Below are 13,229 nucleotides of genomic sequence, written 5' to 3' on the forward strand. Positions count from 1 at the left end.
GTCTGGTCCTCACATGTGAAACCAAAATTAAGAAAACATGTCATTCTAAATAATATTTTAAACCAGCCCGAAACATCTTTTATTGTTCTTTTTCACATTTTCACAACTACAGCCCCCCGTGAGCACCGCATCGGCCTGCGCCCAGCTCTCCTAACACTCACTTGCCTTTGCAGGAGTCACCTCGGGTACCCCGTCCAGTCCCAGCGGTGGTTCCATGCTCAGGATGGCGGGTGACAGCCCCCGCGGCCGTGACCCACGTGTGAAGAAGTCAAGTGCAGCCCACAAGGGGAGACGCTCCTCACACCTTCCCCACCACTCTCGCAGGGCGCGGACCGGTCACCATCACCAGCATCTTCCTTTTGCTAAAAGGGTTTGGGTATGGAATGATACGTGTTTAATTATTGCTGACAATGATACGTGCTTAATTACTGCCAACAATGACCTGTGCTTAATTACTGCCAACCACCATCACAGAATCATGGAATGGTTTGGGTGGGAAGAGACCTCAAAGCCCATCCAGTCCCACCCCCCCACCATGGGCACGGACACCTTCCACTAGCCCAGGTTGCCCAAAGCCCCGTCCAACCTGGCCTTGAACCCTTCCAGGGAGGGGGCAGCCACAGCTTCTCTGGGCAACCTGTGCCAGGGCCTCACCCCTCTCACAGGGGAGAATTTCTTCCTTAGATCTCATCTAAATCTCCCCTCTGTCAGTTTAAAACCGCTCCCCCTTATCCTATCCCCACACCCCCTAATCAAGAGTCCCTTCCCCCTTTCCTGTAGCCCCTTTCAGTCCTGGGAGGCCGCTCTAAGGTCTCCCCGGAGCCTTCTCTTCTCCAGCTGAACCCCCCCAACTCTCTCAGCCTGTCCTCACAGGGGGGTGCTCCAGCCCCCCGAGCATCTTTGTAGCCTCCTCTGGCCCCGCTCAAGCAGGTCCGTGTCCTTCTGCTGTTGGTGCCCCCAGAGCTGGACCCAGCACTGCAGGGGGGTTTCCTGAGAGCGGAGCAGAGGGGGAGAATCCCCCCCCTCGCCCTGCTGCCCACACTGCTCTGGGTGCAGCCCAGCACACGGGTGGCTTTCTGGGCTGCCAGTGCACGTTGCTGGCTCACAGTCAGTTTTCCATCCACTAACACCCCCACATCCTTCTCCTTGGGGCTGCTCTCAATCCACTCCTCACCCAGCCTGGATTTATGCTGGGGATTCCCCAACCCATGGGCAGGACCTTCCACTTGCCCTTGTTGAACTCCATGATGTTCAAGGCCAGGTTGGATGGGGCTTTGGCAATCTGGGCTAGTGGACTGCCTGTGGCACGGGGGGTGGGACTGGATGATCTTTAAGGTCCCTTCCAACCCAAACCATTCCATGATGATGATGATGATGGAGATGATGATGATGGGGGGTGTAGAACTGGATGAGCTTTAAGGTCCTTTCCAACCCAAATAATTCCATCATGATGTTGATGATGATGATGAAGATGGGGGGGGGGGGGGGCGGTAGAACTGGATGATCTTTAAGGTCCCTTCCAACCCAAACTATTCCATCATGATGATGATGACAATACGTCCATAATTACTACGGCCAGCGCCGGGTGTCGAATTACCGCGGACAGCTCCGTTTCCCAGGGTAACCCCCCCCCCCCTCGCTCCACCCCCCCGCCGCTCCCGCCGCCCGCCCGCCCGGAGCATGCCGGGACCGGGGCGGAGGCCGCGCGCAGCCGCCGCTGGCGTCAGCACCGCCCCCCCCCCCCTTCCTCCTCCTCCTCCTCCTCCTCCTCCTCTTCCCCGTCCCTCCGGCGGCCCGATGGTGGCGGCGGCGCGGCGCGATGAGCCGCCCGTCCTCCGCCGGCCCCGGCGCTAACAAGCCCTGCGGCAAACAGCCGCACGCCCCGGCCCCCGCCGTGCCCGCCGCCGTCCTCCCGGGGCCCGGCGGGGCGTCTCCGCCGCCGCCCCCCCCTCCTCCTCCTCCTCCACCTCCTCCTCCTCCTCCTCCTCCTCAGCAGCCGCCGCCGCAGCAGCAGCATCACGAACTGACCTCGCTCTTCGAGTGCCCCGTCTGCTTCGACTATGTGCTGCCGCCCATCCTCCAGTGCCAGGCCGGGCACCTGGTCTGCAACCAATGCCGGCAGAAGCTGAGCCTCTGCCCCACGTGTCGGGGCTCCCTCACCCCCAGCATCCGGAATCTGGCCATGGAGAAGGTGGCCTCGGCCGTGCTCTTCCCCTGCAAGGTAAGGGGTTGGCAGGGGGACGGGCATGGCGGGGAGGCCCCCCCCGCCATCCCTGTCCCCCTGCCCTCCGTCTTCATGCTTTCCCAAAGCCCCTCTCTGAGAAAAGCGGGGCACCTCTCTCAAAAAACAGAGAAAAACTTTCCCTCTCCCTAAAACACTCAGCCTCCTCGGGGACACTGTTGTCGTGTTTGCGCGCCGATGCGGAATTTCCCCGGTGGGTTTATGTCTCGCCTTCGTCAGTGGTTTGGTACAGAAATATTGGCGTTGATGGGAAGGCTTGAAGGAGCTGTCTAAGGTTGGTCCAATGTAGAGCAGGTTCACTTGGGAGTTTGCAGAAAGTGGCGATTTCTCGGCATTTACAGTCATGCCTGTGCCGAAGATACCCGAGGAGTCCCGTGGGACTCGTCCAGAGCCACTGCAGGCAGCAAAGCTGGAGCTCTGCAGCTTCGTTTCCTGCCGGCCCATGTTTTGGTCTTTTGGTCCCTTTACTTCTTCCTCATCACAAGCACAGGAGGCACTTGCCAGCCCCCAGTAGCCTCTCTCATGGTTCTGCAGGTTTCTAAAGCGAAATAGGGTGACAGGACTAATGATCCTTTCTGATTCACTGAAAATCCCGCTCTAAATTTTGTCCCGGTATTTGGCATAACCACTAGATACAAAGGCAGAACCTTTTTTTTTTCCCCTCCTAGTTATTTTAGCCTGTGCCGATGCTCAGTCTCAAAATAGTGTTTTATGGAGGTAACAGAAATTCTGTCCGTGTCTCTCGTCAGTTCTCCGCAGCCCACCTTCAGAAGGGCAGGGGCTGGTAAGCTGTCAGGTCAGTCGTGGCATCTGAACTACGCTTTTTTCAAGTCTGTTCTGTCTCAGCACTATTTCAGGTATTCAGATTAAACATTTAAGTCTTTTTTCAAGGGAGTTTTCTACCTAAAGGAACTAGGTGAACTGCTCCAAAGTGCACATCCTTCCTAACTGACGGTCACCAGGCGGGCAGTTACGTACGTGCAGGCGATGCTGAGTGGGTCTTTTTTACATCTTCCTGGAGCCCCTGGACGCTCGTACCTCCATGATATCGAAAGCACTTTAAAACCACAGGCTGAAGTGGTGGAGGGACAGATACAGGAACTGCTGGAGCTGTCGCTGATGTGAAATATGGGAAGAAAGTTTTAAAATACAGAGCTGTCCGTGTGAGGGGCAGAGCCATGGTCGGGCTGGCGGTGGGACCGTGGAGCCGGAGCGGGCGCTGCCGGGCTCCAGAGTGGACACGGTGAGCTTCCCGGAAAGAGCTGTGAGCAGGCGCTCGCTGCCTCTCCTGGAAAAGCCCGTCCTGAGCAGTGGCTTTCCCCGGCCAGCCCGCGGGAGCGTCGCTGAGGACATGCAGGGAGAAACGGCTCCTCCGGAGTGAGTCCTCCGTGGCGGTTCCCGCAGCACGGCGCGGTCGGTGGCCAGAGCCCCGGGGGCTGCGGGGTGACAGGGTGGGGCGGCTGTCGGTGTCTCGCGGAGCTTTTGGTAGCGTAGGGCCGTTTCACCGCTCACCCTCAAACGGGAGTTACCCTCGCGGGGGCAGTAACGGACACGGGTCCTCTCTGGTGAAGGCGGCAGGAAGCCGCCCGCCCAGCCGTGACCCAGCCCGAGCCCGGGGGAGTACAGCCAGCCAGGGCGCGTTTTTCACTGAAACGCTGGCCTACTTCTCCTTTTCTGAAGTGTCTCGTCAGGCTCGTTGTGACAGTTGGCATTCCCTGCTTGTCTGAAACAGAGCATCCAGGCTGGAGCGGCTCCCTGGAGCCCTTCACTGCACCGGGCGCAGCTCTGCTCCCCACTGCTCATCCCTACACCTTGCGGGTAAACAAAGCCTAGAGGGAAGGAAAATCCTACAGACCCTTCCCCATAAAGAGGAGATGGTAAGATGTTCCTAACTTTACAAAGTTAGGAACTTTACAGACAAAGTGTGGGAGAAGGAAGAAAAAGCCTACAGACCCTTTCCTGTAAGGAGGAGAAGACAAGAAGTTCCTGACTTTACCTGTCAGACGTTCCTTTACTCACTTGCTAACAGAAAGATTTCCTAAGCCCGTAATTGATGGGACTGGCTCCTTCACCCCTTGAGGTTTCCTTTCTCCGTGGGTGGACAAGTAAACACGAACAAAGAGAAGTATCTCGAAGAACACCCCCCACCCCGTGCACCCCCAGGAGAACCGAGATCCCTGCGTCGGTCGGGCCAGTTCTGGTTCAGGTGTAGCAGCTGTAAACGCTTCTCAGTTGGGTGTTCTCTAAATAATACGGCGGCTAGCACATGTCAACCAGTTAAGAAAATGGCATTTCCAAAACTTCCTCCAAGTATCACTCCCATGGTTGACATCATGCTCTCCAAAGCCGTGCCCTGGAGGAGGAGGGATGCTGGTGAGGTTTGCAGTGGCTGAAGCAAGCACTGGGCGTCGGGCAGCTCAACGTCTTGGCTGTGGGTCGGGGAGAGCTTCTCTGTGACTGGCGGCGTTCGGTGCTCTCTGCAGTAACCCAGTAGGTGTGGGGCTGTGCTGTCGCCGTGTCAGAGGCCATGGACTGGGCTCCTGCCACCTCAGGGCTGGGTCTGGCTTCTTGGTACGGTGCCTGCAAGCCAGTTCAGAGCTGGGGGAGCTGGCGGGTGCCTCCGAACCAGCTGCACCTCGCAGCTGCTCTGTCCAAAGCCGGCGCCGCCAGGAGCCCAGGGCTGCAGCGCGTGGGGGACGACAGCCCCTGGCCCCGGCTGCAGGCAGGGAGCCAGGCAGTGCTGACAGCGGGATGTCAAGTGCCCCCGCGCCACGCTGCCGCAGTCACACATCCCATGGACCCGAAAACACGGTGCTCATGGAGCCCCGTGTCCCAGAGTGTGCCACGGTGTGACCCATGTGTCCTCCCTGCGTCCTCCCTGCGCACCCACCTCCACTCGTCGGGCAGCCAGAGGCTCCTCACCGAGGTCTAAGTCAGTCCCTGTTCCTCTTCCCTCGCGCACCCTCTAAGTGGATTTTTCCTGCCGTGAGCAGTTCCTGCTCTGCTGCTTTCACCGTTCCCAAGAGCTACACAGTGAAATTAGCACCTTAACACTTCCCACTCATGCTCCTTGGACCCAGAAACAGCCACAGGCCATCAGGGCTGTAGTTCTCAGCCAGCGTTAGGACAGTCAGTGGCACGCAGCAGGGAGGTGACCCGCCGTGCCCCTCAGCGTCCCCCGGGTTCTGCGGCTGCTCACCCCATGCCAGGGCCTGGCCCTGGTCTGACTCGCCCGAGGTGTTCACCGCATTAAGGGAACCTGATGTCAGGGTCTGGGGCGGGAGAGAAAGTCAGAGCTCTAGAAAATGTGAAGGAACAAACGGAGACAGTGGTCAGTGCGGAGAAAGTCCCGCACGTCTAGAGAGAGCGGGGCACGGTACTTGAAATAAATAGGACTGAGACACAACGGAGCTGACAGAAAATGGATTTGGTGTTGCCCGTGGCTATGGCTGCTTTGAAGGTTCTTCTTCTTAAAATGCTTTAAAAATACAGTTATTGCATCTCTGCGCTTTATGGGGCTTCTGGAAAAAAATCTATGGGAGGATTTAGATCTTAAAGTTACTGAAAATATAAAATGCCTTTTCGTGCTCTAAGCAATCTGCAGAAGATAAAATGCACGTCATAAATGCACTCAAACTCCTAATTAATGAGTGCCAAAAGGAATTAGTTGTTTTCTTTCATCTTTTCAATAAGTGCAAGTGGAAAATAATATAAAGGTGCTCTCTAGTTGTGAAGCTGACTTAATTTGGGTATAAGTTCTTCCGTAACTTTGGGGTTTTGTATGTTTAGTATGAAAGAAAATGAATGTTAGGATTTATTTCCTTTATATAGCCAAAGGCTAGGAAAGAAAATAAATCTTAGGAACTGGGAGCTTCCCAAACAGACACCGGAATCCATTTTCACAGCCAGTTGCATGAGGCACGCTGTGGCCCTTAGCCGCTGAGCTCGGACCGGTGCCCTGGCTAACTGAGCGCGTAGGGTGGGAGGGGTGTTTCTCGATTTACCCGCTTCACCCCAAGTCTACGAGGAGTTGCAAGTGTTCTCTGTTGTCAGTGGCAGAACCGCAGTCCCCGTCGACCGCGAGCGTTAGCGGCGCCCTGTGCCCTGCCATGCTCCGCTGGCCTTTTGTGGTGGGACTTGACAAACAAAGATGTTTGTGCTTGAGCGATCTTGGCGTGGCCGTGGAAGGGCCGTGGGACCAGCACTCCCCATCTGCCCTCTGTAAAACTCTAGGCAGCTCCTGCTTGCGTTTCAGTTTGTAATAGAATTTACCTCCAACCTACACGGGCAAAAACAAACCCAGCACTGAGGGAAGAACATCCAATAGCAAAGCCAGTGTTTGTGTACACGCTGGGAGCAGCCCGGCTGGGCAGCTCTGGGGAGAGCCTTTAGCAGTGTATGGCAGGGAAAAGAAGGAAAAAACCAAACCCCAAAATAATCCCTCCCCAAAACTCCTTGCATAGGTATACCAGTGAATTAATCACTGCTGTGATTAATTTAACTGAGCAGTAAGTTCTACTTATAATAAAGGAAATTACTTTTCTAGTTATTACAGGCATTAAAAAAATCTAAGTACACAGGGCTTGATTTTTCAGGGGATTGAACCCCTTTCTTACCAGCCTTCCTAGGAGTGGTGGTGCTCTGCAGCTGGGAAGCCAGGACAGCCACCTCACGTGACAAGAGTCTCCCAAGATCCTTGAATGCAGCCATCCGTAGCTGGAGATGCTGCCATGTTTCTGAGCCTCCAGATGGTTCTGGTCCTTTTGAAGAAAAGTGAATCCCATAAATTCATTGTAGCGCACTCTTACGCTTTGCTTTGTGGAAAAATCTTTCTGCACCTCACAACCAACACTTTGTATTCAAAAAGTGGTAGGCAGAGTGAGACTGTATACAAACTACTAAACAATACCAGACTAGTCACTTTAGGTTTCTTCAGGCGGGTGGTAGGAGGTTGGCAGAACCACTGTGTCCTGAGACCACTGCTGCTACGCCATCAGCTCAAGGAAAGCCTGGCAGGTTTCCCACGTAAGCAAACAACTTAAAAACAAAAACTGCACATTCATGTTATTATTGTATACAAACTTACTGCTGTATATTGCCCAGTGCTGCCTCTACAGAGCTTTTCTTTAATTTAAAAAAAAAAAAAAAGTCATTTTAAAGATTTGAAGTAAATATACTAAACCTAAATAAGGTCATACTTGCTATTTGCAAGACACAGTAGACTAATAAAGCGGTGGGGTTTTCTTCTGATAAAACCGCAGTTTATTTTGTTTTTAACTGAACAGACATCCCTCGCACGCAGGGGTCTGCTTACATCACCCTGCCTGCACATGTGCCCAGCGCTCGCGTGCTCCATAGGCGCAGCGGCGTTGGCTGGTCCTCGCCCCAGTGAGCGGTGGCGGCAGAGGCAGAGCCGCTGGCAGAGCAGGGTCCGTACGCGCGCTCCAGGCTCCTCACCGCCGCGAGGCTCGGGGAAGCACAGGGGCTCGCTGTTTTCTGGGCTGGACCTCGCTGTGCGTCCCGGGAGAGCTGCCTAGGATCGCTGCTGGACTGGGCTGAAACATTCAGCCAATGCTTCGGAAGGCTGGGGGGACCTTAAAAGCAGGGACAGACGTTTCAGAAAGCAGTGAAGGAGGGAGAAGCACGAGAGGGCCTCAGGTCCCTGAGCACTGCTGACACAGGAGCAGGCAGGCCTCTTCTTCCCAGAAGCATTATTTGTATCTCAAGCTGGAGGGAGAGTCTGCCAGCTAGAGCGGGAGGGACTGGGACCTGGTGGTCTATTCCCAGCTCTGCCACTGATTTCCCATCCGGCTTCAGACAAGTTACTTTAATCCTGTGTCCCTGCCTGCCTTGGTTTACAGGGTCGGTAATACTGGCCTGTCTCTGCTGAGCACTTTCAAGCTTAACCGATGTTTTCCAAACGCTTTAGGACACTCGGAAAGCTTTCCCATCAAAGTGAGGTACAGGGCAGCAGACGCAGAGCGACCGATGTGGCAGAAATGTGGTGTGCAAAGTCATGTGTATGGGGATGAGCCCCACGCTGACCGTTTCCTCTTAGGAAGGAGAATACAGTGCTAAACAAACGACTGTGAAAACAAGTACATGATACTTTCCAGCGTGGAGTACTAGAAATGGCGGGAAGGGCAACGCAAAAGCAGAAAGAGTGAGGCCAGCCGAGGCGTTAGCGGCACGCCCACACTGTTAACGTGTGCGCAGCCCTGGCTGCCCATCTTGGGGACAAGGTGCACGGGCCGAGCAGCTCAAGGCTGCACCCCAACTGGTACACAGGGAGAGACGGGGCAGGTCCGAGGGCTGTGATCAATAGAGATCACTGACACATGCCAAGCAGCACGAGGACAGCAGGTCAGGTTTTGCTGTTGAGCGTCTCCCACCGTTGGGAGGGCTCCGCACCAAGCGAAACCCGCAGTGAGGGGTTCAGGAGCACACAAACCAGCACTTCTCACAGCGAAGGGCAGAGCCACCACCGTTTGCTCCTCTTGCTTTTACGCTCTCACTTCTGCAGCCACCACTGGTCATCGCCACGCAGACGGCTGGTTTCGCCCCCTCAGCAGCTTGTGTTATCGTATCTATTTTTGTTAATGAGGGTAGACCGGGAGTGGCTCTTCAACACCTTGCATGATTGAACGTTAACGGGGGTAGGAATGTGGGAAATGCCAGCGGGCTGGTGGGGCTGGAAGCCGACACATACCTGGGGCGCTGTGCTATGCGGCGGGGCAGCAGGCACGGCACGGCACACGGCGCGTTTGCCACGCTGGGGCTTCAGCCTTTGGCTGGAGGACGCCTCCTTCCACTGCAACGTCCGACAGAGTAAAGCCCTTAGCAGAGGATTAAGCAGCAGGGGCAGACACATAAAGGAAGGCTCATGTTAACTCCATATGGCTTATAAAACAAGCTGCTCCAGAAGCGCAAGGTCAAGTTTCTGTCCCAGGGTTCCTCACGCCATGTTCGCAGCGTGGGTGATTTGCATCTTGGGCATTTAACCCTCTGAGCTGAAACTTCTTGCGCACATATTAGCCCAGAAATAGTCATTTATACCTCGGTTATATCTGTCCTCAAGGAAGCATCATAGCATCCGTGAGCAGCCACACACGCACGTTGTGACAGCATCAGCGGTGTTGATGTGGCTACAGGTACCTACAGACTGGGAGCTGTGCTCTTGGCAGGGACAGGAGGGACTTGTTCTCTCTCTGGGGGTAGTGTGAAAGCAATAACCCAGTCAGTCGGGCAACTGAACTGACTGCAGGAAAAGCATCCCCACTTGTTTGAAGCAAATTAACCTCCGAGTTGCCCAATGACACTAAGAGAAGTTCGATGGCGCTTATTTGTGTGCTAGCGTTATGCTCAGTGAAAAACCACCCTCTCTCTTTCCACTTCTCACAACTGCAGTGCTGAAACTTTCCCCAAAAAAGCTGGGGGGAGCCTGCCTTTGAATTTAATGGGAGTGCTTTTGCTCTGTGACAGTACTAAGGTACATCTACTAAAAACACTTCACTCTAGTAGCTGTTTGCTGAAACTAGAATCCTTTGTTCTTTTTAAAGAAAAGAAAAGTCCAAACCAGGACCACTTCAGCTGATCTGGACTGATCAGATCTAACTACAACAGCAAATCTAACTACAACTCAGCCTTACAATCCATTTTCTCTAAGTGCTTGCGTTAGAAAAAAAACACCACAAAAGACAAGAAGAATCCATTTTTAAGTGGAAACAAACATAAGTAAAGCTCAGCTCTGAATCCAGGGCTGAATAGAAGTATCTAATGTAAAATTTGCAATGAGAGCAAGAGTTGTGGTTGGTCACCAGTGTTTCCAGTTGACAGGTGGGAGCAGCTAACGCTAGTGCTGGTGCCTTTCCTGACAGCTTGTATTTGGTCTTTTTCCAGTATGCCACAACAGGCTGCTCTCTGACACTGCACCACACAGAAAAGCCAGAGCATGAAGACATCTGCGAGTACCGGCCCTACTCCTGCCCGTGCCCCGGTGCCTCCTGCAAGTGGCAGGGATCCCTGGAAGCCGTGATGTCCCACCTCATGCACGCCCACAAAAGCATCACCACCCTTCAGGGAGAAGACATCGTTTTTCTTGCCACAGACATTAACCTTCCGGGGGCGGTGGACTGGGTGATGATGCAGTCGTGCTTCGGCCACCACTTCATGCTAGTGCTGGAGAAACAAGAGAAGTATGAAGGTCACCAGCAGTTTTTTGCCATCGTGCTGCTCATCGGCACCCGTAAGCAAGCAGAGAACTTTGCGTACAGACTGGAGCTGAACGGCAACCGCCGCCGGCTGACCTGGGAGGCGACGCCCCGCTCCATCCACGACGGGGTGTCCGCGGCCATTCTCAACAGCGACTGCCTCGTTTTTGACACGGCGATAGCACACCTCTTTGCTGACAACGGAAACCTCGGCATTAACGTGACTATTTCTACGTGTTGTCCGTGATGTGTTTGCGTAGCTAGCGAAACCTAGGCAGTCTGGACATAGTGCTTTACATCCACCAAGGGTTTTCTTTCTGTTCTGGTTTTTGTAATGATATTCAACTATGTCATCGTGTATGCTAAGGTTCCTAACTAGCCAACATTTTTAACTTTGGAGAGAAGAGGAACAAGAGTGTCCTGTAAGTCATACAAGTGGGAAAAGGTCTTTTTAAATTCTTGGGTGCCTTAGGAAGATTCCCCACACAGAGTCACCTTTTTTAATTTAATTATGTTTTATTTAAAGAGTGCTTCCATTAGACATGTGGCTTAGGAGACCTGAAGGACTGCATTCCTGTTTGGAACACAGCCCTTTCAGCAGGAACACAGACTAGCTCTCTCACTGGTGAGCTTTAATAACAGTTTTTAATAGGCAGGAAGAAATCCAAGCAACCTCTCTCAAGAGAAGTTGTGACTCAAAGGGGAACAATAGGTACTTCAGTGCTGATAATCCATTTCCTGCTACCTTGTTAAAAAGGAGTGGGCATTGGATCATTTGCTGTGTTTTTAAAAGAAAACAGGGGAGGAGGGGCTGGGGAAAGGCACGGCAGGTTTCAGGGAGCCCAGCACAGGGCGGGCAGAGGTGGGAGCAGGAGGCACAGCTCTCCCGCATCTCCAACAGCCAGAGCCAGTACTACAGAAACACACTCGAGCTGTCCACACACAGCTGCCCTTGGAGACATACTTGACTATTGTAAGAGACTAATAATATAGCAAGAGCTTTATGGCCAGTGTTGCGTCATTTGCTATTTAAGTTTTGTTGCCATATTTACTTTTATTTTGTAATAAATATTTTGCAAAAACTACACTGCATAGCCTGCTGTGCTGACGCGCGGCCACTTCCCAGTTACTTTTTGCGCGCTGCCTGGCTGGATGTCCTGGGCTTTCCCCGGGCAGGGGGCAGGGGCTCCTGAGGGGAGCTGCCCCCACCACCACCCAGCCCTGCTGCTCGTGGGTGCTGGGGGTGGGCGCTTCCCAGCACGGGCAGGGGAACCGGGTGGAGATTTGCATCCCAGGGCCCTCCGTGACAGCCCGACTCGTCTGTCACCGAAGCTGAATCTGCCTGCAGGTCCCCCTCTGTGACCAGAGCCTTCTGCCTGAATCCCTCAAGAAAACACCAGCTCGCAGATGGCTTTGCTGAATATTAAGCTGTTTGCCTTTTGGAAGAGGCAGTGAGTTGTGAGGTGATACAATCTGCTGAGTTACTCAGCAGTAGGAAGCCTCACAGTAGTGGAAAACTACATGTAAAGTGACAGGTGAAGCTTGGTGTGAATAAATGTAATACATAGGGAGGAAAACCCATCCTAACTGCACCCCTCCAGGGAAGAGCTCCTTGGAGTTACGCCAGAGTCCTATGCAAACCTCGCCCCGTGCCTGGTAGCACTCCCCAGAAAAGCACACGAGAATGACAAGGACAGCAGCAGTGAAGGGGAGCTTGTTCCGGCCGTGAGAATTTGGAAGTGGCCACGGAAAAAAACCTCCCAAGGAATTACTCAAGTCTTTTCGTATCCAGTTCCTATGAAGATCCCACATCTGATCTCCGTTCCACTGTGCTGGCAGAACGCCAGTGGCATTAGCCGAGTGAACTAATTTGCTCCTGCTTAAGCAGGATCAAAGTCAAGCTGGGGCTCTGGCAGGCGTTAACACCAGTGCTTTCAGCAGAACTTGTTAATCAAGAATTCCTAAGGATTTGATTAATTTTCCCATATTTCAGCAACATTAATAACAGAAGATAATTTTTCTTACTGACAGTTGGGGCATAAGAGCTTTTTGTGTAAAGCAAAACTCTGAAGCGTGTCTTTGATTATAGCAGGATTAATGAAATTAATTACTCCAATGTTGCCTATAACCCACATTAGATAAGTTAACACACATGATTTCATTAGGTCTTTCCACACCATTCAGCTCTGAAGGAATGGCAAACTTTGGCTATATCTCACAACAAAAAAACCCGCAACACCCAGTATCTTTTCTGGCTGAAACTGAATTCAGGATAAGGAATACCTCAGCTGGTACTGCCAAAAAGTGACGTGTTTCCTCTTCAGCTCAGGGAATGAACAGGTCACATTCGTTCCAGCACTCGATCGAAGTGTTTCAGGTTTTCTTCCCTACGCAGCTGGGTCGACTTCCCAAGGGTGATGGCTGAGGGCCAGAGGCAGCAGAGGCTTGTGGGGCACCAGCACCTTGCCAAGGGAAATAACAGCACATCAGTAAATACGTGAAAGCTCCCCAGAATATTCATAAAAAAGTTACTGAGGCCAGCTAGGTTTTCTTAACAAAACTCCCGACCACCCACAAAGCAACCTGACTTTGAAATGGAAACATACCCAGAGAAAACCCCAGCCAGGCTACGGCAAACAGCATGCACCCAGCAGCCCTGCTTGGGGGTACTCAGGGGTACCCCAACACCGCTGGGCCGTGAGCAGCACAAGGCCTCATGAGCAACCCGGAGTTGTGCCTGGGAAGCAGTTTTCCTGGTGAGTCGCTACAGTGTATTG

General features: G+C 53.2%; 1 protein-coding gene across 1 annotated transcript; it reads left to right on the top strand.

Moving 5' to 3' along the window:
- The first annotated feature begins 1,801 nt into the window (after positions 1-1,801).
- Positions 1,802-11,358, top strand: SIAH2 (siah E3 ubiquitin protein ligase 2). Its single transcript, XM_074834450.1, has 2 exons — positions 1,802-2,221; positions 10,142-11,358. Exons 1-2 carry the CDS (start codon positions 1,820-1,822, stop codon positions 10,697-10,699), a joined length of 960 nt encoding a protein of 319 aa, XP_074690551.1. The 5' UTR covers positions 1,802-1,819; the 3' UTR covers positions 10,700-11,358.
- The last annotated feature ends 1,871 nt before the right edge of the window (positions 11,359-13,229 follow it).

This window comes from Strix aluco, chromosome 9 (genome assembly GCF_031877795.1).
Source record: "Strix aluco isolate bStrAlu1 chromosome 9, bStrAlu1.hap1, whole genome shotgun sequence".
Lineage (NCBI taxonomy): Eukaryota > Metazoa > Chordata > Aves > Strigiformes > Strigidae > Strix > Strix aluco.